This window comes from Sturnira hondurensis, unplaced genomic scaffold (genome assembly GCF_014824575.4).
Source record: "Sturnira hondurensis isolate 20B ecotype Veracruz unplaced genomic scaffold, ASM1482457v3 Scaffold0000256, whole genome shotgun sequence".
NCBI lineage: Eukaryota > Metazoa > Chordata > Mammalia > Chiroptera > Phyllostomidae > Sturnira > Sturnira hondurensis.
In genome coordinates, this window is record NW_028072887.1 from 2,376,487 (window position 1) to 2,404,461 (window position 27,975).

The following is a 27,975-nucleotide window of genomic DNA, read 5'->3' on the forward strand; positions in this document are numbered from 1 at the left end:
TGTATAGGAAAAAGGTGAAGGGATTAAGTACAAATTGGCAGTTACAAAATAGTCACAGGGATGTAAGGTACGGCATAAGCAATGTAGTCAATAATATTGCAATATTGCAAGTATGTTGCCAGGTGGGTACTTGAAATATTGGGGGATTATGGTGTAAATTATATGACTATCTAATCACTATACGTATACCTAAAACTAATATAAAATAATATTGAACATCAAGTGTAATTGAAAACCAGAATTTTAAAAAATGTATGGGAAGGCAAAGAACCAAGAAGAGCTAATCAGAAGAGTACTTTGTAAGAGTAATAAAGAAGATGAACAAAGATGACAATTCACACTGCTCAATTTTATGACTCAAAGTCATGAAAGGCAAGGACCTACATCCAAGATTATTCTATCCAGCAAAGATATCATTTAGATTGGAAGGGCAGATAAAATGCTTCTCAGATAAAGTCAAGTTAAAGGAGTTCATCATCACCAAGTCCTTATTATATGAAATGTTAAAGGGACTTATCTAAGAAATAGAAGAACATCAAAAACTATGAACAGTAAAATAACAAACTCACAACTACCAACAACTGAATCTAAAAAACAAAAACATACTACGCAAACAACTAGAACAGGAATCAGAAATGGAGATCACATGGAGGGTTAGCAGAAGAGAGGAGAAGGGAGCAGAATGGGGGAAAAGGCACAGGGAATAAGAAGCATAATTGGTAGACATAAAGTAGACTGGGGGAGGTTAAGAATAGTAAAGAAAATGGAGACGCCAAAGAATTATATGTATGATCCATGGACATGAACTAGGGAGAGAGAGCATTGGTGGGAGTTCAGGTGCAGAGTGAAGGGGGATAAATGGGAGAAAAAATGGGACAACTGTAATAGTATAATCAATAAAATACACTTCAAAATAAAAATATAAACACTCAGTTTCTACAAAAAATAATAGTTGCCTTCAAATACTTTTCAAATAAGGTAGGAAGTGTGTAAGTTTAATATTTTTCCCCATCTCTTTCCAACAAAATTACCTGGTTTGTGTTAATATGAAATTATCTTTCAAATTTAAAATCTCTTTTAAAAATATATTTTATTGATTATGCTATTATAGTTGTCCCATTTTCCCAGTTTCACTACTCTCTGTCCTGCATACCCCGCCTCAACCACATTCCTCCCCCTTTGGTTCATGTCCATGGATCATACATATAAATTCTCTGGCTTCTACATTTCCTATACTGCTCTTATCCTTCCCCTATTTTCTACCGACCATCTATGCTACTCATTCTCTGTACCTTTTCCCCCTCTCTCCTCCTCCCACTCCCCTATTGATAACCCTCCATGTGTTCTCCATTTCTGTGATTCTGTTCCTATTCAAGGTGTTTTCTTAGTTTGCTTTTGTTTTTGTTTCAGGTGTGGTTGTTAATAACTATGAGTTTGCTGTCATTTTACAGTTCATATTTTTTATCTTCTTTTTCTCAGATAAGTCCCTTTAACATTTAATATAACAAGGGTTTGGTGATGATAAACTCCCTTAACTTGACCTTATCTGAGAGGCATTTTATCTGACCTTCCATTCTAAAAGAAAGCTTTACTGGATAGCACAATCTTGGATGTAGGTCCTTGCCTTTCATCTCTTGGAATATTTCTTTCCAGCCCCTTCTTGCCTGTAAGGTCTCTTTTGAAGAATCAGCTGACAGTCTTATGGGAACTCCTTTGTACGTAACTGTCCCTTTTCTCTTGCTACTTCTAGGATTCTCTCCTTCATTTTAATCTTGGGTAATGTAATTATGATGTGCCTTGCTATGGTTCCTCCTTGGGTCCAACTTCTTTGGGACTCTTTTGAGCTTCCTGGACTTTCTGGAAGTCTTTTTCCGTTGCCAGATTGAGGAAGTTCTCCTTTATTATTTGTTCAAATAACTTTTCCACTTGTTGCTCCTCCTCTTCTCCTTCTCTAGGTCCTTCTACAGGTACCCCTATAGTTCAGATGCTGGAATGTTTAAAGATGTCCTGGAGGTTCCTAATCCTCTCCATTTTTTCAATTCTTGTTTCTTCATTCTTTCCTAGTTGGATGTTTCTTTCTTCCTCTGGTCCACACCGTTCATCTGAGTTTCAGTTTCTTTCCCATCACTATTGGTTCCCTGTGCATTCTCTTTTATTTCACTTAGCATAGTCTTCATTTTTTTCATCTAATTTGAGACCAATTCAACCACTCCTGTGAGCATCCTGATTACCAGTGTATTCAACTGTGGATCTCATAGGTTGGCTACCTCTTTGTCACTTAGTTGTATTTTTTTCTGGAGCTTTCATCTGTTCTTTTGTTTGGGTTATTTTTTTGTCTCGATGTGTCTGTTATGTAGTGAGGCATGGGACCTTAGGTATTCACCAGGGATGGGTAACCCATATCACTGTATGCAGGGTAGGGATCCAAGAGGGAACAATAGTACTTGCTCTGCTCTCTGCCAGCTTTCATTCACTTCCTCAGCTTTCCACAAGAAAATTTGGCCCTTCTGGTGCTGATATCTGGATGGGTTGGGCTGTGTATGTTCTAGGACCCTGTGGGTCTCTCCAATGAACTGTCCTGTGAGGTTGGGAATTTCTCCAGATGCCACCTAAACCTCCACAGGTGTTTTTAATCAGTGGTTTGAGACTTTATTTCCCTCCACTGAAGTTCTAAATTGCATGGTCTGTCCTGCTTCCCAATTGTTCCTCCTAGTTTATCTGCACCTGAACAAGAGACAGCCTCTGCCACCAGCCTCCGACACTGCAGCCTTGCCAGCCAGCTGCCGCCTTCCCCATCCTGGTTCTCCACTGCCACTTTGCTCCATGTCCTCTCCTCAAGCCTGCCTCTGCTGCTCCTACAGGTCTGCATGAGTGTGTCTTCTTTAACTCTTTGGTTATTGGACTTCCATACAGTTCAATTACCTGTCAGTTCTGGTTGTTTTTTGTTTTTAAATTGTTGTCCTTCTTTTGGTTGTGTGAGGAGACACAGTGTGTCTACCTACACCTCCATCTTGGCTGGAAGTCCACATTTAAAATCTTAAAGAAATTGGACTTCCGCCAAGATGGAGGCATAGGTGGAAACACTGTGCCTTCTCCCACAACCAAGTTTGAATACAACAAAGGTTTGGAGAAACAAAGACACAACCAAAAGGACAGAAAATTGAATTATACGGAAGTCCGACTACATCTAACCGTTCAATGGGGACGGTAAGAAGGGCGGAGCCAGCAGCGAGCAGGGTCGGGCAGGACAGGGCCCCCGACCCAGGCGCGCAGGCAGACGGGAACCAGTTGGGGTGCGGGGCAGATCACGGGTGCATATTCGCGCACAGTGAGACAGACCACGCAGGCCCCAGAGGGCGAGGGCTGACGGCGGTGGCACACTCTTGTGCAGTGGGACGAAACGCGTGGGCCCGGTGACGGCAGCAACTGCGGCACCGGTGAGGGCCGGGGCGGCAGGCAGCGGACAGGACGCCATAGTCCCTCTCTGACCCCGCCCCCACATCCAGCATCACAACCCAGCGACTTAGTTGCCCTGCAATACCAGTGAGAGCCATTGTCCCTCTTTGACCCCGCCCCCACATACAACGTCACAACCCAGCGACTGAGTTGCCCTATTCTAGTGAACACTTTAGGGCTCTGATCCTGCTATGGAACAGGCACGGAACAATCCGAAAGATGGCGCAAGAAGAACTCAAAGTCCCAGAGCCAATAACTCTAAGTGATCGAGAAATTGCCAGCCTCTCAGAAGCACAATTCAGGACACTATTTATCAGGATGCTCACAGAACTGGTTGATTATAGTCACAAATTAGAGGAACAAAGTTACAAATTAGAGGCATATATGAAGGCTAAACTAATTGAAATGAAGGGAGATGTCCAGGAAACCTATAGTGATGGAAAGGAAACTGGGACTCAAATCAATGGAATGGACCAGAAGGAAGAACAAAACATCCCACCAGAAAGGAATGAAGAAATGAGAATTCAACAAAATGAGGAGAGGCTTAGGAACCTCCAGGACATCTTTAAACGTTCCAACATCCGAATTATAGGGGTACCAGAAGGGGGAAAGAAACAGCCACGAGTGGAAAACGTATTTGAACAAATAATNTTCTATATTTCCCCCACTATTCTCACCCTCCCCCCTATCTATTTTCTACCTACCATCTATGCTATTTTCTGTGCCTTCTCCCCCCTTCTCCTCCTCCCACCCCCCTGTTTAACGCCTTGCTTTTGCCGCTCGTGAGGACCTATCTCAGAAGACTCTTGTGAGGCCACGTAAAAAGCGGCTCAGACTGCACCTCGCTGTGCCTGGCAGAGTGGACCCAGGTGCAGCGGGGCCCTGCCTGCAGGAAAGGTGCTCCGGAGGGGGAGAAGGGGGTAGAAGGCACAGAAAATAGCATATATGGTAGGCAGAGAATAGATAGGGGGGAGGACAAGAATAGTGGGGGAAATATAGAATCCAAAGAACTTGAGACACGTGGTTATAAACTAAGGGGGGGAAAATGGTGGGGGAGGGAGTGTGTGGGTGGAGGGGATTGAGAGGGGGAATAGAACAACTGTAATGGTATAATCAATAAAATAAAATAAAAATCTTAAAGAAATTTATATATATTTTTAGTGCTCACCCGAGGATGTTTTATAGAATTCTTTAGAGAGAGGGGGAGAGAAAATGAAACATTTATGTGAGAGAGAAACACTGACTGGATGCATAGAATAGGCATCCCAATTGAAAATCAAACCTGCAATGTAGGTATTTGCCCTGACTGAGGATCAAATCTGCAACATCTTGGTATATGGGTGATGCTCCAACCAACCAAGGAACCTGGCTGGGGCTATTTAGAATTTTTTTATGAATAACTATTTTCAATAATTTTCAACTCTAGAACAAGAGAACAAGCACACAGTGGATCAAAAGTAATTAATGAAAAGCAATTAAGATAATAGTGTAGTAGCTTGACAACAGACTTGTCTGAATTCCATTATTTATAAAATACAAATTCACAAGAGTTTCTGTATATTCACTACATATTTAATTGCATTAAACCAAGAGAGGGAGAAAAGGAAGTAATTAAAGCAGTTTAAGCAGCTTGCAAAGTTAATTTTATTAAAAATTACAGCCTTGTTTGTTACCCAAAGTATAGTTTTATAACTGCAATACGCAACAATCAAACAATTGGACAATTACACAAAACTTAAATCATCATTCCAATTTAAAGTTAATGATTACACCATGCATTGTAGACAGATTATATAATTCCACAAAGACTGAGTATATTAGAAAAAGATAATAGTGGAAAAATACTAGAGGAAGGGTTGTAATACCAGTGAAGGAAGTCATTTTTTTCTAAAACTAGGAAGGAAAGATCACAGCAGACAGCTAAATTTCACAATACTTCAAGAGGGTATTCAAGCATCTGAAAAACAGAGGTTCAATAACAGAGATGTAAACGTGCTCTCCTAAGGCTTTTAGCTATTTGATGAGTTAAATATTCATGTCAAACTATATTTTTTAATTTTAAAACCAAAAGGTGATTGAGCTTCAGATTATAAATTGCATTTCCTTTCTGACTTCACCAAAACTGTATTTTTGCTTTTAACATTTTTTATTGTTGTTCAAATAGTTTTCTGCCTTCCCCCACAATCCTGACCCTTCCTACTTCCTTCCCATGTCCACTCCCCTTTGTTATTGTCCATGTGTCCTTTATAATTGTTTCTATAAACCCTTCACCTTTTTTCGCCATTTTGCCCTCCCCTCTCCCTTCTAGTCAGTGTCAGCCTGTTCTCAATTTCAATGTCTTTGGTTATATTTGGCTTGTTTGTTCATTTTGTTAATTAGGTTCCAGTTAAAGGTGAGATCATATGGTATTTCTCTTTCCACCGCCTGGCTTATTTTGCTTAGCATAGTGCTTTCCGGTTCCATCCATGGTGTTGCAAAGGGTAGGAGCTCCTTCTTTCTTACTGCTGCATAGAATTCCATCCTGTAAATGTACCACATTTTTTGACCCATTCATTTACTGATGGGCACTTAGGTTGCTTCCAACACAGGGCTATTGTAAATTGTGCTGCTATGAACATTGGGGTGCATAGGTTCTTTTGGATTGGTGTTTCATGGTTCTTAAGATATAATCCTAGCAGTGGAATTGCAAGGTCAAAAGGCAGTGCCATTACTTTTCTGAGGAAATTTCATACTGTTTTCCATAGTAGTTCACCAGTCTGCAATACCACCAACAGTGATCTAGGGTTCCCTTTTCTCCACAACCTCTCCAACACTTGTTGTTTGTTGCTTTGTTTATGATGGCCATTCTCAATAATGTAAAGTGGTATCTCAGTGTGGTTTTAATTTGCATCTCTCTGATACCTAGCAATACTGAGCATCTTTCCATATGCTTCTGGGCCCTCTGCATGTTCTTCTTTGAGAAGTGTCTGTTCAAGTCCTTTGCTCATTTTTTAATTGGGTCCCTTGTCTTAGAGTATAGTCATGTAAGTGCTTTATATATTTTGGAGATCAAGCCCTTGTCTGAGGGGCTTGATCTCCAAATCATTTGCAAATATGTTTTCCCATAGAGTTTGTTCTGTTTTCATTTTAATGTTTTCTTTAGCGGTGCAGAAGTTTTTTATTTTGATGAGATCCCATTTGTTTATTCTTTCATGTCCCTTGCTCTAGGGGACATATCAATGAAAACATTGCTGCGTGGAATATCTGAGATTTTCCTTATATTCTCTTCTAGGACTTTAATGGTGTCACAACTTATACTTAAACGTTTTATCCACCTTGAATTTATTTTTGTGTATGGTGTAAGTTGGTGCTCGAGTTTCATTTTTTTTTTTTGCATGTAGCTGTCCAGCTCTCCCAACGCCATTTGTTGAAGAGGCTATTTTTGCTCCATTTTATGCTGCTGCCCTTTTTGTCAAATATTAATTGACTGCACAGACTTGGGTTAATTTCTGGGCTCTCTATTCTGTTCCATTGGTCCATGTTCTTATGCCAGTACCAGGCTGTTTTGGTTACAGTGGCCTTGTAATACAGTTTCATATCAGGTATTGTGATCCCTCCTACTTTGCTCTTCTTTCTCAAAATTACTGCAGTTATTTGGTGTTGTTTATGGTTCCATATAAATTTTTGAAGTGTTTGTTCTGTATTTGTGAAATATGTCATTGGTACTTTAATAGGTATTGCATTGAATCTGTAAATTGCTTTGGGTAGTATGGACATTTTAATGATGTTAATTCTTCTGATCCATGAACATGGTATATGTTTCCATATGTTTCTGTCTTCCTTAATTTCTTTCTTCAGTGTTGTGTAGTTTTCTGAGTACAGGTCTTTACCTCCTTGAATACGTTTATTTCGAGGTATTTTAGTTTTCTTGTTGCTATATCAAATGGAAGTTTTACCTTGATTTGTTTCTGATATTTCATTGTCAGTGTACCAAAGGGCCTTTGATTTCTGGTTGTATTGACTTTGTATCTGCTGTTTTGCCAAATTCATTTATTAGGTCAAGCAGTTCTTTGTTAGAGTCTGTAAGATTTCCTATGTACACTATCATGTCATGTGCAAACAATGACAGCTTTGTTTCCTCTTTTCCAGTTCCAATGCCTTTTATTTCCTTTTCTTGTCTGATTCCTGTGGCTAGGGCTTCTAGTACTATGTTGAATAGAAGTGGTGAAAGTAGACAACCTTGTCTTGTTCCTGATCTTAGTGGAAAAGTTTTTAGTTTTTGCCTACTGAGCGTTATGTTCGCTATAGGTCTCTCATATGTGGCCTTTATTATGTTGAAAAATTCCCCCTTTATTCCCACTGTGCTGAGTGTTTTTATGATATATGGGTGCTGTGCCTTATCAAATGCTTTTTGCGCATCTATTGATAAGATCATGTGATTTTTGTCTTTGTTTTTGTTTATGTGATGTATTATGTTTATTGATTCACAAATATTGAACCATCCCTGCATCCCTGGGATGAATCATACTTAATCATGGTGTATGATCTTTTTAATGTATTGCTGGGTATGGTTTGCCAATATTTAGTAGAAGATTTTAGCATCTATATTCATCAGCGATATTGGCCTGAAGTTTTCTTTCTTTGTTGTGTCTTTATCTGGTTTGGGGATTAGGATGGTGCTAGCTTCATGAAAAGAGTTTGGGAGTCTTCAATCATTTTGGATTTTTGGGAATAGTCTGTGAAGGATATGGGTTAGCTCTTCCTTAAATGCTTTGTAGAATTCTCCTGTGAAACCATCCAGTCCAGGGCTTTTGTATGTCAGGAGTTTTTGGATAACTGCTTCAATTTCGTCTGCTGCTATTGGTTAGTTCAGGTTTTCTGCTTCTTCTTCATTGAGTTTTGGAAGATTATATTTTTCTAGAAATTTGTCCATTTCACCCAGGTTTTCAAATTTCTTGTCATATATTTCTTAGTAGGAATTTCTTACAATCTTTTGCATTTCTGTGGTATCAGTTGTAATCTCTCCTCTTTCATTTCTAATTGTGTTTATTTGTGTCCTCTCTGTTTGTTTTCTTGAGTCTGCTTAAAGGCTTGTTGATTTTGTTTATCTTTTCAAAGAACCAGCTCTGTACTCTTTGATCCTTAGAATTGTGCTTTTAGTCTCTGTGGTTAATTCTGCTCTGATCTTGGTTATTTCCTTCATTCTACTTGCTCTGGGCTGTCTTTGTTGTTGTTATTTGAGTGCTCGCAGGTGTAGGGTTAGGTTGTTTGTTTGAAATGTTTCAATTTTTTTTAGGTAAGCCTGTATTGCATATGAACTTCCCTCTCAAAATTGCCTTTCCTGTTTCCCATAAATTTTGGGTTGTTGTGAGTTCATTTTCATTTGTTTCCAGAAGCTTTTTGATTTCTTCCTTGAGGTCATTCTTGTCCCATTGATTGTTTAACAGCATGTTGTTGAATCTCCATGAGTTTGAATTGTTCTGAGTTTTTTCCTTGAGGTTGGTTTCTACAATTTTGTGGTAAGAGCAAATGGAGAAGAGTATTAGGAAATAGAATGAGGGTCAAAACAGAGTTCATATAATTTACATATATACACATTCTTTCCACTTCAGTACTCTTAATTTACTAACTTTTATCCACACTAGTTCGTAAAGATTCCATGAAATGGCATTTTAACTCTACCACTAACAGAGGATACTAGTGATTGTGACCTGTGATCTTAGACTTATACTTTGTACTGTTTATTTCTATTAAACAGATTCATTCTTTTTTAAACTTTGTAAAACTTAATATTTATTGTATTTTTGTTAACATTTAGTCCCCTTATAAACCCCTCATCCCAGCAGTCACCACACTGATGTCCATGCCTATGAGTCATTTTTCTGTTTTGCTCAATCGTTCCATCTCCTAAACAAACACCCAACCCCTTAGCCATCATTCTGCTCTCCATCTAATTTGCTTGTTACTTCAGTTTGTTCATTAGATTCCATATGAGTGAAATCATACGGCATTTGTCTTTCTCTGACTGACTTATTTCACCCGGCACAGTATTCTCCAGGTCCATCCATAATGATGCAAAGGATAAATTTTTCCTCTTTTAAATGACCAAATATTATTCCATTGTATACATGTCCTACAGTTGTTTTACCCACTCATCTACTGATGGACACTTGAGCTGCTTCCATATCTTGGCATCTGTAAATAATGCTGCAATGAACATAGGGGTGTTTATGTTCTTTTGAATTAGTGTTCTGGGTCTCTTTGGATATATCCTGAAAAGTGGAATCACTGGATCAAAAGGCAGATCCATTATTAGTTTTTTAAGGTATTGCCATACTGCTTTTCACATTAGCTGAACCAGTGTGCATTCCCACCAACAGTGCAAAAGGTTGCCCTTTCTCTGCGTCCTTGTCAGCATTTGTTGTTTGCTAATTTATTGAGGATAGCCATTCTCTGACAAGTGTGAGGTGATATCTCATTGTGGTTATAATTTGCATTTCTCTGATACTTAGTGACATCGAGCATTTTTTCATACGTTTACTGGCCATCTGCATCTCTTCTTTACAAAAGAGGCTATTCAGGTCCTTTGCCCATTTTTTAATTGGGTTCTTTGTTTTTTGGTGTTGAATTTTTAAGTTTTTTATAAATTTTGGATATTAACCCTCTATCAGATATATTGGCAAATATATTCTCTCATTCTGTGGTTTGCCTTTTTATTTGTTGATGATTTCCTTTGCTATTTAAAAATTTTTTAGTTTCATATAGTCTCATTTGTTTATTTTTTCTTTTGTTTCCCCTGTTCCAGTGAGATATATCCAATAAAATATTGCTAAAAAAATATGAGATTTTTCTGCCAAGGTTTTATTCTACAATTTTTATGGTTTCAAGTCTAACATTTAAGCCTTCAATACATTTTGAATTTATTTTTATGGGTGGTATAAGAAGGTGGTATAGTTTCATTTTTCTACATGTGTCTGTCCAATTTTCCCAATGCCATTTATTTATTTTTTTAAGATTTTATTTATTTATCTTTAGAGGGGAAGGGAAAGAGAGAAGGAGAGAAATATCAACGTATGGTTGCCTCTTGTGAGTCCCCTGCTGGGAACTGGCCTGCAACCTAGGCATGTGCCCTGACTGGGAATCAAACCGCGATCATGTGGTTCAACAAGGCCTGCGCTCAATCGACTGAGCTACACCAGCTAGGGCTCAATGCCATTTACTGAATAAATTATTGTTAGCCCACTATATGTGCTTCCTTCCTCAGTCAAATATTACTTGACTACAAAGACGTGGATTTATACTGGCCTCTCTCTTCTGTTCCACTGATCTATGTGTCTGTTTTTATGCCAGTACCATGCTGTTTTGAATACTATGGCCTTATAACAGTTTCATATAAGGTAGCATGATTCCTCCAACTTTGTTCTTTTTCAGGGTTGCTGTTGCTATGCAGGACCTTTTGTGGTTCCATATACATTTTTGAAAATTTATTCTAGTTCTGTGAAATATGTCATTGAAATCTTTTAAAAAATTGTTGTTCAGTTATAGTTGTCCCAGTTTTTTGATATCTTGATATCTTGAGAGGAATTACAATGAATCTATATATTGTTTTGGGTAGTATGGGCATTTTTATGATGTTAATTTCTCCCACCCATGAACATGGTATGTGTTTCCACTTATTTGTAGCTTGTTCTATTTTTTTCTTCAATGTCTTATAATTTTCTGAGTACAGGTATTTTACATCCTTGGTTAAGTTTATTCCTAGGCATTTTATTCCTTTGTGGCAATTGTGAATGGGATTGTTTTCTTAATTTCCCTTTTTGTTAGTTTGTTATTCACATATAAAAATGCAACTTGTTTCTGGATATTAGTTTTGTTTCCTGCTACTTTGCTGAATTCACTTATTACTTGGAGGTAGTAGTTTCTTGGTGGAATAGTTGGGGTTCTCTATGTACATTATCATGTCATCTCTAAATGTTGACTTTTACTTCTTCCTTTCCAATTTGGATGTTTTTTATTTTTTTCTTGTTGTTGGATTGCTGTGGCTAAGACTTCCAGTACTATGTTGAATAAGAGAGGTGAAAGCAGATATCCCTGTCCTGTTCCTGATCTTAAAGAAAATGCTTGTAGTTTTTGCCCATTGAGTATGATGCTGGCAGTGGGTTTATCATATATGGCCTTTATTATGTTTTGGTATGTTCCCTCTAATCTCACTTTGCTCAGAGTTTTTATGATAAATGGGTGCTGGATTTTATCAAATGCTTTTTCTGCATTTATGGATATGATCATGTGGTTTTTACCCCTCATTTTTTTAACAGGATGAATCACATTTATTGATTGGTGATTGTTATACCAATCTTGCATTCTGGGAATAAACCCCCTTGGTCATGGTGTAGATCTTTTGGATGCACTGCTGTATTTGGTTTTCTAATATTTTGTTGAGGATCTTACCATCTATATTCATCAGGGATATTGGAACATAATATCCTTTCTTTGTAGCATCTTTATCTGGTCTTGGAATTGGGATAATGCTGGCCTCAGAAAATGAGTTTGGGAGCCTTCCTTCCTCTTGAATTTTATGAAATAGTCTGAAAGGAGATGTGCCATGTCTTCCTGGAATGTTTGGTAAAATTCACCTGTGAAGACATCTTCTGGCTTGGGGCTTTTGTTCTTGGGAGTATTAAAAATTACTTCTTCAATTTCACAAGGTGTAATCTGTTTATTCAGATTCTCTGATTCTGCCTAATTTGGTTTTGGAAGATTCTATGTTTCTAGGAATTTATACATTTCATCAAGGTTGTCCAGTTTGTTGGCATATAGTTGTTCATAATATTTTCTTACATTCCTTAGTATTTTGTTAGTATCAGTTGTTATTTCTCCCTTTTCATTCTTGATTTTACTTATTTGGGTCCTTCCTCCTTTTTTCTTAAATAGTGTGGTTAAGGTTTGTCGATTTGTGTTGTCTTTATAAAGAAGCAGCTCTTGAGTCACTGATCTTTTGTATCATTTTCTTTAGACTTTATTTTGTTTATTTTGGGTCTGATATTTATTATTTCCTTCCTTCTACTCAATTTAGGCTTTGTTTGTTGTTCTTTTTCAAGGGCCTGTAAGTGTAAAGTTAAGACTTTATTTGAGCTTTTCATTTCTTTTTTCTTTTTAGATAGGCCTGTATTGCTATGAATTTTCTTAGGATTGCTTTTCCTGTGTCCCACTGATTTTGAATTGCTGTGTCTGCATTTTCATTTGTTTCAAGGTATCTTTTAAGTTTTCCCTTGATCTTGTTGTTGACCCATGCATTATTTAATAATATGTTCTTAGGTTCCATGTCTTTGTGGCTTTTTCAGTGTTCTTCTTGTGATTGAATTTTAGTTTCATAGCATTGTGGTCAGAGGAGATGCTTGGCATGATTTCAATCTTCCTAAATTTAATGAGACTTGTTTTGTGTCCTAACATGTGGTCTATCCCATAAAACGTTCCATGTGCACTTGAAAAATATGTATATTCTGCTGTTTCGGGGGGAAATGCTCTGAAGATATCAATTACATCCATTTGACTTAGTGTGTAGTTTGAAGCCACTGTCTCCTTTTTGATTTTCTACCTGGAAGTCTAGCCATTGAAGTCAAGGGGGTGCTAAAATCCCCAACTATGACTGTATTTGAGTCAATCTGTCTCTTTATGTCCATTAAGATTTGCCTTACATATTTAGGTGCTCTTACATTGAGTGCATAAATGTTTATTAGTGTGATATCCTCTTGTTGGATTGTTCTTTTTATCATTATGTGATGTCCTTCTTTGTCTCTTAGTATAGCCTTGGTTTTATAGTCTACTTTGTCAGATATAAATACTGTTACTCCAGCTTTTTTCCTTTCCATTTGTACAAAATATCTTTTTATACCTCTTTACTTAACCTGTGTGTATCTTTTGATCTGGATGGGTCTCTTGGAAGCAGCATATCCATATGGGTCTTGTTTTTTTATCCATCTTGTCTTTTGGCTGGGGCATTTAAGCCATTTACATTTAAGGTGATTATTGATAGATACGTATGCATTGCTATTTTATTGTCAGACTATTTTCCTGTATTATTTTTTTCTTTCTCTTTTTTCTTCTCCTTTTTAAAGCCAGCCCTTTAACATTTGTTGCAGTTCTGGATTGGTGTTAACAAACTCTGTTTGGTATTTATTTATTTATTTATTTATGTGCCTGGAAAGCTCCTTATTTCACTTTGGGTTTTAAATGATAGCCTTGCTGGGTAAAGTAGCCTTGGTTGTAGGTCCTTGCTTTTCATCACCTTTAATATTCCATACCACTCCCTTATTCCTGAAATATTTCTGTTGAGAAATCAGATAAAAGTCTAATTGGTGCTCGCTTGTAGGTAACTCCCTGCTTTTCTCTTGTGGCTTTTAGGATTCTCTCCTTGGGTTTAAGTCCTGTCATTTCAATTATGATGTGTCTCTGTGTAGGCTTCTTTGGGTCCAAGTTGTTTGGGACTCACTGATCTTCGTGGACTTGTATGTTTTTTCTCCACCAGATTAGGGAAGCTTTTGGCCATTATTTCTTTCTTTCTTTCTTTTTTTTTAAAGGAAGGGTAAGCCTTTTTTTTTTTTTTAGATTTTATTTATTTATCTTTAAAGGGAAAGGGAAGGAGAGAAGGAGAGAAATACCAATGTATGGTAGCCTCTCATGAGTCCCCTGCTGGGAACTAGCCTGCAACCCAGGCATGTGCCCTGACTGGGAATCAAACGGCAATCATGTGGTTCACAGGCCCGCACTCAATCCACTGAGCTACACCAGGCAGGGCTAATTGGCCATTATTTCTCCAAATAGGTTCTCTATCCCTTGCTCACTCTTTTCTCCTTCTGACATTGCCAATGATGTGGATGTTGTTATGCTTCATGTTATCCAAAATGTTTCTTAAATTCTCCTCATTTTCAAAATTTCTTTTCTCTCTTTGCTGTTCTGCCAGGGTATTTTTTCTACCTTGTCTTCCAAACCACTGATTCCATCCTTTGCTTCATCTAACTTACTGTTTATTCCTTCCAGTGTATTACTTATTTGAGATATTGCATTCTTTATTTCTGACTGATATTTTTAATGGTTCTTATGTCTGTTTTCATGCTGTTGAGCATCCTTATAGTCATTACTCTAAACTCTCTATCTGAGAAATTGCTTGCCTAAATTTCACCTAGTTCTTCCTCTGGAGAATTTTATCCTTCATTTGGGGTCTATTTGTTTGTCTTCCCTATTTGGTGGCTTCTTTGTATTTGCCACCTTAGTTGTTAAACTAATCTGCAATAGAGACTTAAACTGTAATTAGGACCAGGCTTAAGCACCACAGGGTGGGGCAGAATAATTCCAGTGAATGAGGATTCCATTCAGGCTAATATCACTTGGAGAACAGTGCTCTGCCCAAGAAAGATGGCTTCTGCAGTACGGGGAAAGACTCAGCATAGGGATCATGGTGACTGTTACCTCAGTTCTCTCCCAAAAGCCATCAACCCCAGACTCTCCTCACTTGTCTCTAGTCCATTCTCCCCTCCCTCTGCTGGTGAACAGGGTAAGTGGCTGCAAATGAATTTTGTGCTTTTGCCCTTTAAGAGGCTCTCAGGATCTCTGGCAGTCTCTCCCTGGCAGACAGAACCTGTCTTGCTTTTCATAGCTGATTGTTATCTGGGGTCCTTTCTGGCTCTGGTGCTGTAGGCTGGGGATCACAGCTTGGGGTTTAGAGCACACACTTCTTAGAAGATGCCCCATATCCCCCTGGCCACTGAAATATCCCTCCAGAACTTCAGCTGCTGCCTATGGGACTCCAGCCAGTCCTCGTATACCTTCTCCAAACTCCCTACCAGTGTTGTAGTGAAGTAGTTACTTCTGTCTGTCGTTGGTTATAAGGCTTCTCTCCAGGTAGTATTCAGTTGGTAATTCAGGAAGATTTCCTTTTTTTTCACATTTTATTTTTATTGTTGTTCAAGTATAGCTGTCTCCATTTTCCCCTCAGGAAGATTTCCTTACAATTTAGTTGTAATTTGAGGTTGTTCCTGAGAGGAGGATACTGTCGCTTCCACTTACTCCTCTGCCATCTTGGATCTCCCTACATTGTTTATTTTTGAAGCCTGTTTATGTACTCATCTGTAAAGTTGAGGATTTTTTCTTAATTAACTTATTAACAGAATTTGATATAATAAGCTCTGTAAAGTCAAATAGATATAAAAGAATGAGAGTTTTTAAAATGCTGGTGAGCCCTGGCTGGTGTGGCTCAGTGGGTTGGACACGGGCCTGCGAACCAGAGGATCGCTGTTCGATTCCCATTCAGGGCACATGTCTGGGTTGCAGGCCAGTTCCCAGCAGGGGATGCACAAGAGGCAACCATACATTGATGTTTCTCTCCCTCTCTTCTTCCCTTCCCCTCTAAAGATAAATAAATAAAAATTTTAAAAAATGAAATAAAATGCTGGTGAAAAGGGAGAATTATGATGGACAAAAATGGTGAATTGTTTTCTTATATATTGAGGAAATATTAAATTGTTCTTTTAAATGTATGAAATTAAAAAATAAGAATCGCTTTGAAGGAAAACCACAAATCACTCAACACGTTATAAGTGCTATTTGATGTAAATAACAGGTGCCGAGGAAAAGCAATTAATATAATGAAAAACTCTAGCTAGGTAAGAATTTATCATGAATTCTTCATAATCCTTAGTCTAATGTTAACTGAAGACAACATAGGAGTTTGCTGGAAAATGGAAGAGTTAAGGTGTTGCTTTAGTGTTTATTTCAATTCATGAATGATTTCATAGATTTAAGACCTATTCAAGTCTTTAAGACATCAAAATGAAGAACAAGGTAGCAATGATAAGCCATAGCTGCTAAGACATTCCCCATGAATTGCTTGTAAAGATTATTAAGATCGTGTTACCTTTTAAAATATATTTTCTGTAAATAAAAAACTGGTCTGTTTATAAAATTTATTATTACACATATCCATATAAACATCATACACACATATATTTTATAGATGTTCTATAAAATGGTTTTGCCTAATTTTGAGATTTTTATAAAAAGATTTTATTTATTTACTTTTAGAGATAGGGGAAGGGATGGAAAAAGAGAGGGAGAGAAACATCAATGTGCAAGTGCAAGAGATTTCGTTGCCTCTCACATGTCCCCTACTGGGGACCTGGCCCCCAATCCAGGCATGTGCACTGACTGGGAATCAAACCAGGGACCTCTTGGTTCACAGGCCAGACTCAATTCACAGAGCCACAGCAGCCAGGGCTAATTTTGAGATTTTTTTTAAAAAAGATTTTATTTATTTATTTATCTTTAGAAGGAAAGGAGAGAGGGAGAGAAACATCAATGTATGGTTGCCTTTCGTGCGTCCCCTGCTGGGAGTTGGCCTGCAGGGAACTGGCCTGCAGGGAACTGGCCTGCAACCCAGGCATGTGCCCTGACTGGGAATTGAACCGCGATCCTCTGGTTCGCAGGCCCGCGCTCAATCCACTGAGCTACACCAGCCAGGGCTAATTTTGAGATTTTGAATGATGAGTTTACATTCACATTTGGTGCAAACATATTCAGAGAGTAAAACATACACAGCCCCCCCTTTCGGTCATTTTGGGCTCTCAAATCTATTATTTTATTAAGAGCCTTTTGGAGTTCATCCCATTCCAAAATAGAAATTTGTGTTGTTTTCCAAATGTCTATGTCCTATCCCTTCAATTATATTGTTGAAGTCCTTCACAGGTGATGACTATGTTTCTAACTAGTGTAAATAAATGCCTATATAAGTATAAAAAGTGGTTCAAACTAAAATCTTAGGTTGTTAAATATCAGCATGAGTCAAGCACGAACCTATATTGACCTTTTGCATAGCCATTATATTCATGCTCTTATTCATCTTTTTCCTAAACAAGAGACTATGGAAATAAACTATTGGTGAGAGTCTATATGTAACCAAAACTGAAAAAGTTAATTGACAGAATCTTTTATGGTTTCACTTATATATTTTTTTAAAATTCAGTATTCATTTTCTTTATCTTAAAAATATATTTTTAAGGGTATATGTTTTGTTGTTATATGATTTAAAGGTGTCACGAAAACAGCAGCACATTTCTCAAACTAGAACTATTGTTAAATAGAAGTTAAAATTAGAACTATTGATATACATTACTGTGAGAATGTATGTAAACAGTACCATAGTTTATGTAACAGGATATCAATTTCAATGAGAAAACATGAATATACAAGTACATGCTGCTGAAATGTATCATGTTTCTTAGTAGTAATACAATACCATTTAAACATTAAGTTTTATAGGAAACAATTAACCTTTAGAGAAAATTCTTAAAAGTTTATAGCTTGTAAGCAAGAAGTATTATGACAAGCAGAAAAGAATTCAGTTTCACTTGGGGTACATTTTAAAGCACATCCATGCTTCTCGGGCCAACAATGTAGAATGTTAGATCACTAATATTAATAACATGTTCCAAGTACATACATGGCATGCACATACACACATTTATTCTCATTCTTATTCTTTGTACACTACTCCCCACCTTCCTCTCTCTTCCCCTCTCCTTTCCATACATAGAGATAGAGTCATACGGAAAGACAGAGTACATGGTAAATAGTAGACATTAAAAATAAATGACAAAAAATCATAAAACACTTACTTCATCAGCCACCATGCACCTTAAAAAAAGAAAAATAAAATGAAATTAATTTCTTAATTATCTAAATCAACCATTTTAAAAGTTCTGATTAAGTAGTTTGGCACAAAATACTTTACAGATGTTAAAGTACTAAGCCAGAGAGAGGTGTATGTAAGTGTGCATGAGAACATGGGCCAGTGCTGATTTATAACACTCTCCAGTTGCCAACGGCATATAGCTACACGGTAGTGTTAGAGCTTCAGATGTGCTGTTCTCCACTGCTCACCCATGGAGATAGCTACAATTACCCTTCAAAAATGTGAATAAAATGGAAAGTGATTGTACCAATGACATCCCTCCTTACCATTAAACCTTAAAATTGGTATTCCCCAGAGATTAGAAAAATGCTGTATTAAGTGCAATAAAATAAATTTCAACTATATATCAGTATGTTATACATATCATATATGCTGTACTATATATGCTAAGCCTATTTTTAAGCTGAATTTTAATTTCTACTATCATTGTACTAAATTTCCTCTATCCTTTTTTATTAGCCTATAGGAGTAAATTTTATCCACTGAAAATTGAGGTTAGGGGCATTGACTGAGGTCCTAAGTTAAAGAAAAAGCAAAAAGCAAGAATAACAGATATGGTCAGGAACATGAGTGGCCCCTTAGAGGTAATGAGTACACTACTGGGGAAAAACCAGTCTCTTAACTGAGAGGATTTCCAAACAACCTAAAAAATACTAAAATGTTCTAAAAGTTTGAAAAGAATGAAGTCCATATTTCTGTTTTTCTTCCTTTATTAGCCTAATGATCTTAACATTATATAATTTTATAAGTTTTAACACAGAACACAAATTAAGAATTTAGTAATAAATATATTGTCAAGGAATAAGTTATAGGTAAAATGGAACTTACATTCTTAAAAAGAAAAAAGATGTCAGGTTACCTATTAAGTATTTTTATGGGAAAATAGATGCAAATGCTTTAACTGAAATTTAAAGCATATATGCAAGGATAAAAAGTTTATTTCATTTTTTTCAAACAAGCCTAAAAATTAGAAATAAAAAAGCAATACTTAGAGAAACATGATTTATTTTCAGGAAAATTCATGTGTTTGCCTACTTTTTCATTTTAAAATCCAACTAAAATTTAATAAAGACATCACTTGAAGTATATATTATTTATTGATTATTATGTACCTGACACTGTTCTAAGTGTTAGGAATGTAGCTGTGAATTAAAAAGTCTTTCCCTCACAGAGGGTGACGAGAAGACAATAAACAAGCACATGATTCCAATGGTGATAATTGCTATTAAAGAAACCTAAATCAGGGTAAAATAGAATAGGGAATGTAGAGGATAATCTATTTTATAGCATGGACAGGAACATTCTTTATGATAAGGCAATTTGGACAGATTTGAGCAAGACATAAATTTAATGAGAAAGGGAATTATAAGAAAATCTGGAGAACAAATATTCTCAACAAAGTGATCAGCAAGTCCGAGGACCCTAAGATAAGATAGTTATAGTTTAAAAAGGACAAGAAAGTTAATGTGAGTGAAATGCAGTGAAACAAGGAATAGTGATGATGATGATGATGATGTTGGAAAGCTGCAAAGCTCCTGACTATGGAGAACCTTATAAGCAATGGCACTGAATTTGGATTTTCTTTGCATCCTTTGGAGGGAAGCAACATTTTATCTTTTAAAAAGTTTACTCTGACTTATATAGAATAAACTGTAGAAGGCAACAGCAGAAGCACAGAAAGCAGTCAGGAGAGACAAAGAGAGAATTAACAATGTGTGGATGAATGGTATAGGTGGAGGTAGTGAGAAGTCATCAGTTCAGGTACTTTCAGAAAGTACAGCCAATAGTGTTTGATGATCAATTTGGACGTGAGTGTAAAAACCAGCATGCCCCTAATGGGGAGGGGGTGGCTGGCCCTCAATGTAGGCATGTCCCCTGACTGGGAATTGAACCTGCAGCCTTTCAGTTTGCAGGACAATGCCCAACTCACTGAGCCACACCAGTCAGGGCTATAAACTCACCTTACACTAGCTCAAGCAGAACTGATTTACCTCTTAGTTTCTTTATATATAAACTATATTTTTTGTTTATAACTCTAAAATATTATAATGAATATTACTATCTAATTAAGCCCTAAAAATTCTCTAATTGCAGAAATAATCAACATTTTTGACCTGCAGCTTTATAAACAAGAATAATTGTATTAAAGCTATTGTGATGTAATGGCCCAGTGGAAATTATATATCCTGAAAACAGTAATTCTCTCAAAACAGCTGAAATACATCTTTTTTTAAACCATTCTGGAGGATGCAGAAACTATTTCCTATTTTGATCTTTATTAGTACAAGTTATAGGGTAATTTTGTGCTAATGAAGTCAGACTAATGAAGCATAATATTTTTAACATAAAATCCTGCACCCCCCTAGGGACTAGTTTAAAATTAAAAAAAAAATTAAAGTAGGGACTAGTTTAAAATTGAACAAAATTTAAAACTAGGGACTAGTTTAAATTTTTTAAAAGATTTAATTTATTTTTTTACACAAGGGGACGGGAGGGAGAAAGAGAAGGAGAGAAACATCAATGTGTTGTTGCTTCTCACATGCCTCCTACTGGGAACTTGGCCTGCAACCCAGGCATATGCCCTGACTGGGAATCCAACCAGCAACCCTTTGGTTCACAGGCCAGCGCTCAATCCAATAAGACACACCGGCCAGGGCTAGTTTAAAAATTTTAAAGCTCATGAACATAAAAACAATTCTTTTTAAAACTTCACCTTGACTTTATACACAAAAATTGGTTATTAAGACTCTGACTCTCTTATATACTTCAAAGTTATCACAGGCTTTTATGTCCTTCCTGTATGTGACTGGTGTTTCATAATGGGTACAAGAGCTAAAATGAAACAAAACACTAAATGTTATTCCAATTTGTTTTTCAAAGTCATATGCAGCAAATGTGGGTTGTTTTAACCTAAACTCTTTCTCCTCTGATTTCCCTATAATACACTCTAGAATTCTTTGCTTATACCTTCTATATGCTTCTGAACTTGCTATCTGGAACTACTTATGATAATAGAGTGGAAAGATAACATGAGTAGGCTACTGAGTGAACAACTTTGGAACCATCCACTCCTGGATTTCTTGTTATATATTATGTGATATATCAATTCTCTTTAGTGATTAAGCCATTTCGAGCTGAGTTTCTACTCTTGCACAGCATTCTAACAAAATCAGTGTTTCTAAAATCAGTTTTTAAAGTCAATCACATTTCCTTCCATTTATAATGGCTAAGTTGGAAGCTACTGTCCTCTGTAACTCCCGTATATCCATTGCCAGTATTTACTTGAAGACAGTAAACATAGTTATTTGGTTTTTACTGAACAGAATGTATCTTTACCACTCTAATAACAATAAAATTTTTATATTTCCATTTACAAAGTACTATTTTACCTCATTATTCACAGTTCAGCTTACTTGGCTTAGCTTAGTCATTTCATGAAACAGATGAGAGACTAAGAAGCTGGATATAGATAGAAGTCTAGGATATTTTAAATTTCATGTTTGTAAGTAAGACCAGAATGTTTGGCTTTTACAGAAATGCAGCAGACTGATATGACATGCAACCAAAATAAATAGTGTTATTTTTTTAATTTTAATTTTAACAGAAATTTCTGGCCCAATGGCCCAAGTGTCCATCAGTAGATGAGTGGATAAAACAACTATGGGACATTTAACACAATGAAATACTACTCAGCAGTAAACACGAAAAAAATTTACTCTCTGCAACAACATGGACAGACCTGGAGAACATTATACTAAGTGAAATAAGCCAGTCAGAGAATAATAAATGCCATATGATTTCAGTCCTATGGAATCTAATGAATAAATTAAACTAACAAGCAAAATAGAGACAGATGCATAGATAGAAAGCAGGTTGACAGTTCTTGGGGGGTTTAAAGGGTGGAGGGATCAAGCAGAAAGGAAAAAGGACTCATAGACGTGGACAAGGATGTGGTGATTACATAGGAGGATGAGGGTATAAGGGAGATAAATGGTAATGGAACAAATACAATTAAAAAATCTTAAAAAAAGGATCACAAACTCAAATCAATAGTTTAAATAGCCCCTTTAGAGATTTTTTTGTATCTGTGTCTTAATTAGATTTAGTTTCAAATATTAATATGTACTACATATTGTAATAACTTCAGGATATCCAGAAAGAAATGTCCAAAAGAGGTTTTAAATGTGGATCTGCAGCATATGCTATAAGCCTTAGGTGCAGATTTAGGACATGTGTATAGATGGTGCTTCACACTATGAGAGTAAATGAGAGCTTTAGAAATTTAGGTGGAAGATAAAGAGAAAATGACTAGAGTGAACACTGTCTAGGTTGGGCAGAGGAGTGTGCACATGGAAGAGACAGAGATTTGAGCTAGGAAGGGAATCAGGAGCAGCTGGGAGGCCCAGGACAGCTTTTCCAGTAGGTAGTTGTTCTATCCCAGGCACTATGAAGAGGCCAGGCTACATGAGAGCTGAAGCTGAAGGTTTCCTGACTGCATATACTTGTCATTTGCCAAAGCAATAAAAAACAAAGATTTTTTAAAATAATTTCAACGTTGATTTTGACATTCTCTTTTTCATGTTAAATGTTAGTATCATGTTATAATACTATATTGTAAATTTTGGGGATTTTACACAGGATTACAAAAAGTATAAATTATGTGTTATTATTTATAACATATATAAACTTGTACTTACAGAGAATATTTCTGGAAGGCTACACAAGAAATTGGTAATTCAGTTGCCTTCAGAACAGCCAATATCAGGGACATAGTGAAGGAAGAGAGATTGGGGACTTTCCACTTTTGTACCTCTTGAATCATGTACATATGATGTATTCCCAGTTCCAAAAATACATAATATTAAAGCTAAATGAATAAAGTAAAGGCCATTTTATCAAATTGAATTTTTACAGTTATGGGAGAAAGTATTTTCAAACATTGCTGTGGCTGGAAAAAAATGTTTTTACTTCATAGTCCCTGCAGCTATGTCTGGAGGACAGAGTGGGTAGAGTTTATTAAAGTAATGTTAAGCTTCCGGCCGAGATGGAGACGTAGGTGGAAACACTGTGCCTCCTCGCACAACCAAGTTTAAAGACAACAAAGTTTTAGTAAAAAAAAATGCAACCAAAACATAGAAAATTGAACTATATAGAAGTCCGACAACAACGAACCTTTCAGCCAGACAGGTAAGAGAGGCGGAGCCAGAGATTGGCGAAGCTGGGTCAGAGCAGGGTCAAGCAGGAAAACTCGGCCAGACCGACCCAGGCCCACTGGAGGCAGTTGGCAGATCCTAGACATGGGGTTGTGACAGGCATTCCCAGCGAGGGTGCAAGGTGGCGGGCTGACTGCAGTCACACATTGGAGTGCAGGTAAATCAGGCAAAGGAGCAAGCAGTGAGATGAACCATGTAGGCCCCAGCAGCGGGAAGCAGCAGAGAGAACCGCCATTACCCCTCTCTGACCCCACCCCACATACAGATTTACAACCCAGCAATTGAGTTGCCCCACCCTGGTGAACACCTAGGGCTTCACCCCTCATACATAACAGGCATGAACAGACCACAACATTATGGCTCCAGAAGAACAGCTCAAAGCCCCAGAGCGAATACTTCTAAGCAACCAAGAGACAGCCAAACTTTCAGATGCACAGTTCAAAACACTAGCGATCAGGATGCTCACAGAACTGGTTGACTTTAGTCACAAATTAGAAGAACAAATGAAGGCTAAACTAACTGAAATGAAGAGAAATGCACAGGAAACCAATAGCGATGGAAAGGAAACTGGGACTCAAATCAAGGGAGTGGACCAGAAGGAAGGAAGAAATGATCAAACAGAAAGATGTGAAGTAACAAGAATTCAAAAAAATGAGGAGAGGCTTAGGAACCTCCAGAACATCTTTAAACCTTCCAACATCCAAATTATAGGGAGACCAGAAGGGGAAAAGAAACAGCCACGAGTGGAAAACTTATTTGAACAAATAATAAAGAAGAACTTCCCCAGTCTGACAAAGGAAATAGACTTCCAGGAAATCCAGGAAACTCAGAGAATCCCAAAGAAGTTGGATCCAAGAAGGAACACACCAAAGCACATCATAATTACATTAGCCAAGATTAAAATGAAGGAGAGAATCCTAGAAGCAGCAAGAGATAAGGGGACAGTCACCTACAAAGGAGTACCCATCTGACTGTCAGCTGATTTCTCAAAAGAGACCTTCCAGGCAAGAAGGTGCTGGAAAGAAGTATTCCAAGTCATGAAATCCAAAGACCTACATACAAGATTGCTTTATCGAGCAAAGCTTTCATTTAGAATGGAAGGGCAGATAAAGTGCTTCTCAGATAAGATCAAATTCAAGGAGTTCATCATCACCAAGCCCTTATTACATGAAATGTTACGGGGACTTATCTAAGAAAAAGAAGATAAAAATATGAGCAGTGAAAGGACAGCAAACTCAGAGTTATTAACAACCACACCTAAAACAAAAGCAAACTAAGAGGACAGCTGGAACAGGAGCAGAACCATAGAAATGGAGATCACATGGAGGGTTAGCAACAGGGGAGTGGGACAGGAAGAGAGGGGGAAAAAGTACAAGAGAATGAGTAGCATAGATGGCAGGTAGAAAATAGACGGGGAGGGCAAGAATAATATGAGAAATATAGAATCTAAAGGACTTGTGACACATGGACATAAACTAAAGGAGGGGAATGGTGGGGGAGGGGTATACAGGGTAGAGTGGAATGAAGGGAGGGGAATGGGACAACTGTAATGGCATAATCAATAAAATATATTTAAAAAATAAAGTAATGTTAAGTTAGCATCGGTCAAATACATCATACTAAAGAGTGGTATGGTGTCTAATATGATATAGTATGCAATGAACCATTTATATATGATAAATGGTTGATTACTGTTAATAGATTAAATAGGAACATCCAAAAGTTCAGTATTATCCTCTTGGTACTCAGCTCTCCTCTGAGGCTGAAACATGCAAGTGACAGAGTAAGTAGATCCTGTTTTCCAGTACAAAATTCTGAATCCTGTGCTTACCTGTCAAGACACAAGTACAGTGTTCATATTATATATATTCACCTCATTAAATTTTCATTGTAATCAAAATATTCTCTTGGAGAGTTTTGATATTTATTTTTTACAGACATGATTTATTTAAAGAAAATGGGAATTAACTATAGAAAAGATGGTTTATTTAATGTAAAAAAATTGGAGAAAAGCTTTGGGTTAAACACAAATTGTTCAGTTCTGAGAGTCTGGGAATAAAAATTTAGCTAGTCTGTAAAATGATTCTAAGAAATGTATAATGTCCTTCAGTTTTCTCTTTTCCATCTGTGTGAGAATTTGTGTTAAAAACAGTAAATACTGAGCATGTGCATCCAAAGATAAGGCTGCAATCCACAGTGGAATACGTATGTCTTGCTATCATATTCTAAGTACAGGATTAATGTAAGGAACCTCAAGGTTTTAGAACCAACTCAGTGAAATGTAAAGTTCCTTTCTGATGTCTACAGCAATATTGGATAAATTATTATTCAAGTAATTAACAATGAATTTGGAAGTAAAAATACTATTTATTTTTTGTAATAATGGAAAATTGAACTGATTGTAAAATTCAGATAGAATTGCACAGCTATTGATTGTCACACCAAACTAGCTTTGGCAAATAAAATGGTTATTCTTTAATGAAGTTTTCTTTTTAGCTCTAGGTTAAATTTTCTCTAACTCAGGACTGTATTTGCCATTTCTCAGTGGGAGAAAAGGCTGTTTTTTATTTCCATGGATCATTGTGATTATGAGCAATTTGTGTACAAAGTAGACTTTTGTTTTCATTCAAATGTGGTACAAAATTTCTATGAAGTGAGGAATTGAATTAGCCATATTTTCCCTTTCAAATTATGGTAGCACATTAAGGTCCTAATTAATCATATTTCTTGTTTTGGTTTTTTTGTGGGTTTTTTGCCCCTCACTGTTGATTCCTGGACCACTATTTGGGTTTCCAATATGTTATGTTGCTACTGCCCTATTTTTAGTCTTTTCTTTTCTGCTCCCAAATTCCTTTCTGATTACTCTGTATATGTTGTCTCCATTTTTACTGTCCACAACTTTCTTAACCACTTTTGCATAATGCTTGCAGGTGAGCTCCTGATAACTTAGAATGGTGGCCTTTTTAGCTCTTATCCTTTGCAACATCTTTGTGGAATTTGGCACTGTTAACCCATTTACTCTGTTGTGCCTGGTTTTCCCTGGGCTTCTTAGACCCTGATCCTTGTTCTCTTCCTATTTCAATACTTCTAGTTTCTTCCCTTTGCTTTCTAAATGAGAATATTTCCCAAGGCTCTTGCTATGAAAAATTTCTGCCCTCTTTTTACAATTTACACATCAGTACACTATTTATTTCTACTTCTACTATCATATTCACACATAGCTACTTTCTCGTTGTTATTGTCTTGATTTCATTTCCAAGTACCTGATTCATATTTATAGATACCTATTTGATATGAGTCAATAAGATTTGTTGGATTATACTATTCTATATTTTTAAGTATATTTTATAGATTATGCTACTACAGTTGCCCCAGTTTTCCCCCCTTTGACCTCCTCTGCCTGGTACCTCCCTCCCCTCCACCAATCCCCTACACCTTAGTTCATGTCCATGGGTCATGCATATAAGTTCCTTGGCTTCTCCATTTCCCATACTACTCTTAACCTCCCCCAGTCTTTTTACCTACCATTTATGCCTCATATTCCTTGTACGTTTTCCCCATCCTCCCCCTCCCCCTCCGAGCTGATAACCCTCCAAATAATCCCCATACCTATGATTCTGTTCCTGTTCTGTTGTTTGCTTAGTTTTGTTGTTTTGCTTTTGTTTAGATTCAGTTGCTATATAGCATATAGTTGTGGATTTGTTGCCTTTTTAATGTTCATGGTTTTGATCTTTTTTCCTTAAATGAATCCCTTTGACATTTCATGTAATAATGGCTTGGTGATGATGAACTCCTTTATTTAGCTTTACCTTGTCTGGGAAGCACTTTATCTGCCCTTCCATTCTAAATGATAGCTTTACTGGATACAGTAATCTAGGTTGTATGTCCTTTGTTTTCATCATTTTGAATACTTCTTTCCAGCCTCTTCTAGTCTGTAAAGCTTCTTTTGAGAAATCAGCTAAGAGTCTAATGTAATCCTTTATAAGTAACTCTGCTTTTCTCTTGCTGCTTTTAAGATTCTCTCTTTATCTTTAACCTTTGGCATTTTAATTATGACATGTCTTGGTGTGGTCCTCTTTGGGTCTGACTTGTTTGGGACTCTGTGCTTCCTAGACTTCTATGTCTATTTCCTTTGACAAATTAGAAAAGTTTTTTCTTTCATTATTTTTTCAAATAACTTTCCAATGTCTTATTCTTTCTCTTCTCCTTCTGGTATCCCTACGATTCACATGTTGGCACATTTGAAGATGTCTCAGAGGTTTCTAAGCCTATCCCCATTTTAAAAAATTTTTGTTTCTTCTTTTTCTTCTGGTTGAATGCTTTTTCTTCCTTATGTTCCAAATAGTTGATTTGAATCCCAGCTTCTTTCTCTTTACTGTTGGTTCCCTGTGGATTTTTCTTTATTTCACTTAGTGTAACTTTTATTTCTTCCTTTATGATTTTGCCATACTCGGTGAGTTTTCTTTTTTTGAAAAAAATTTTAATATATTTTATTGATCATGCCATTAGTTGTTCTAATTCCCCTCTTCATTTCCCTCCACCCTGCATACCCCTCCCCCACCATTCCCTCCTTTAGTTTATGTC

At 36.9% G+C, this 27,975-nt stretch overlaps 1 protein-coding gene across 4 annotated transcripts in view; it reads right to left on the minus strand.

The window, feature by feature from the left end:
- ZRANB3 (zinc finger RANBP2-type containing 3) overlaps positions 1-27,975 on the minus strand; it is a 244,418-nt gene that overhangs the window by 151,880 nt on the left and 64,563 nt on the right. For all 4 annotated transcript variants that reach the window (XM_037070527.1, XM_037070407.1, XM_037070316.1 and 1 more), the window contains exon 3: positions 18,102-18,120. In XM_037070527.1, the coding sequence (XP_036926422.1) occupies positions 18,102-18,120 (19 nt within the window). The remainder of the gene's footprint in view (positions 1-18,101; positions 18,121-27,975) is intronic.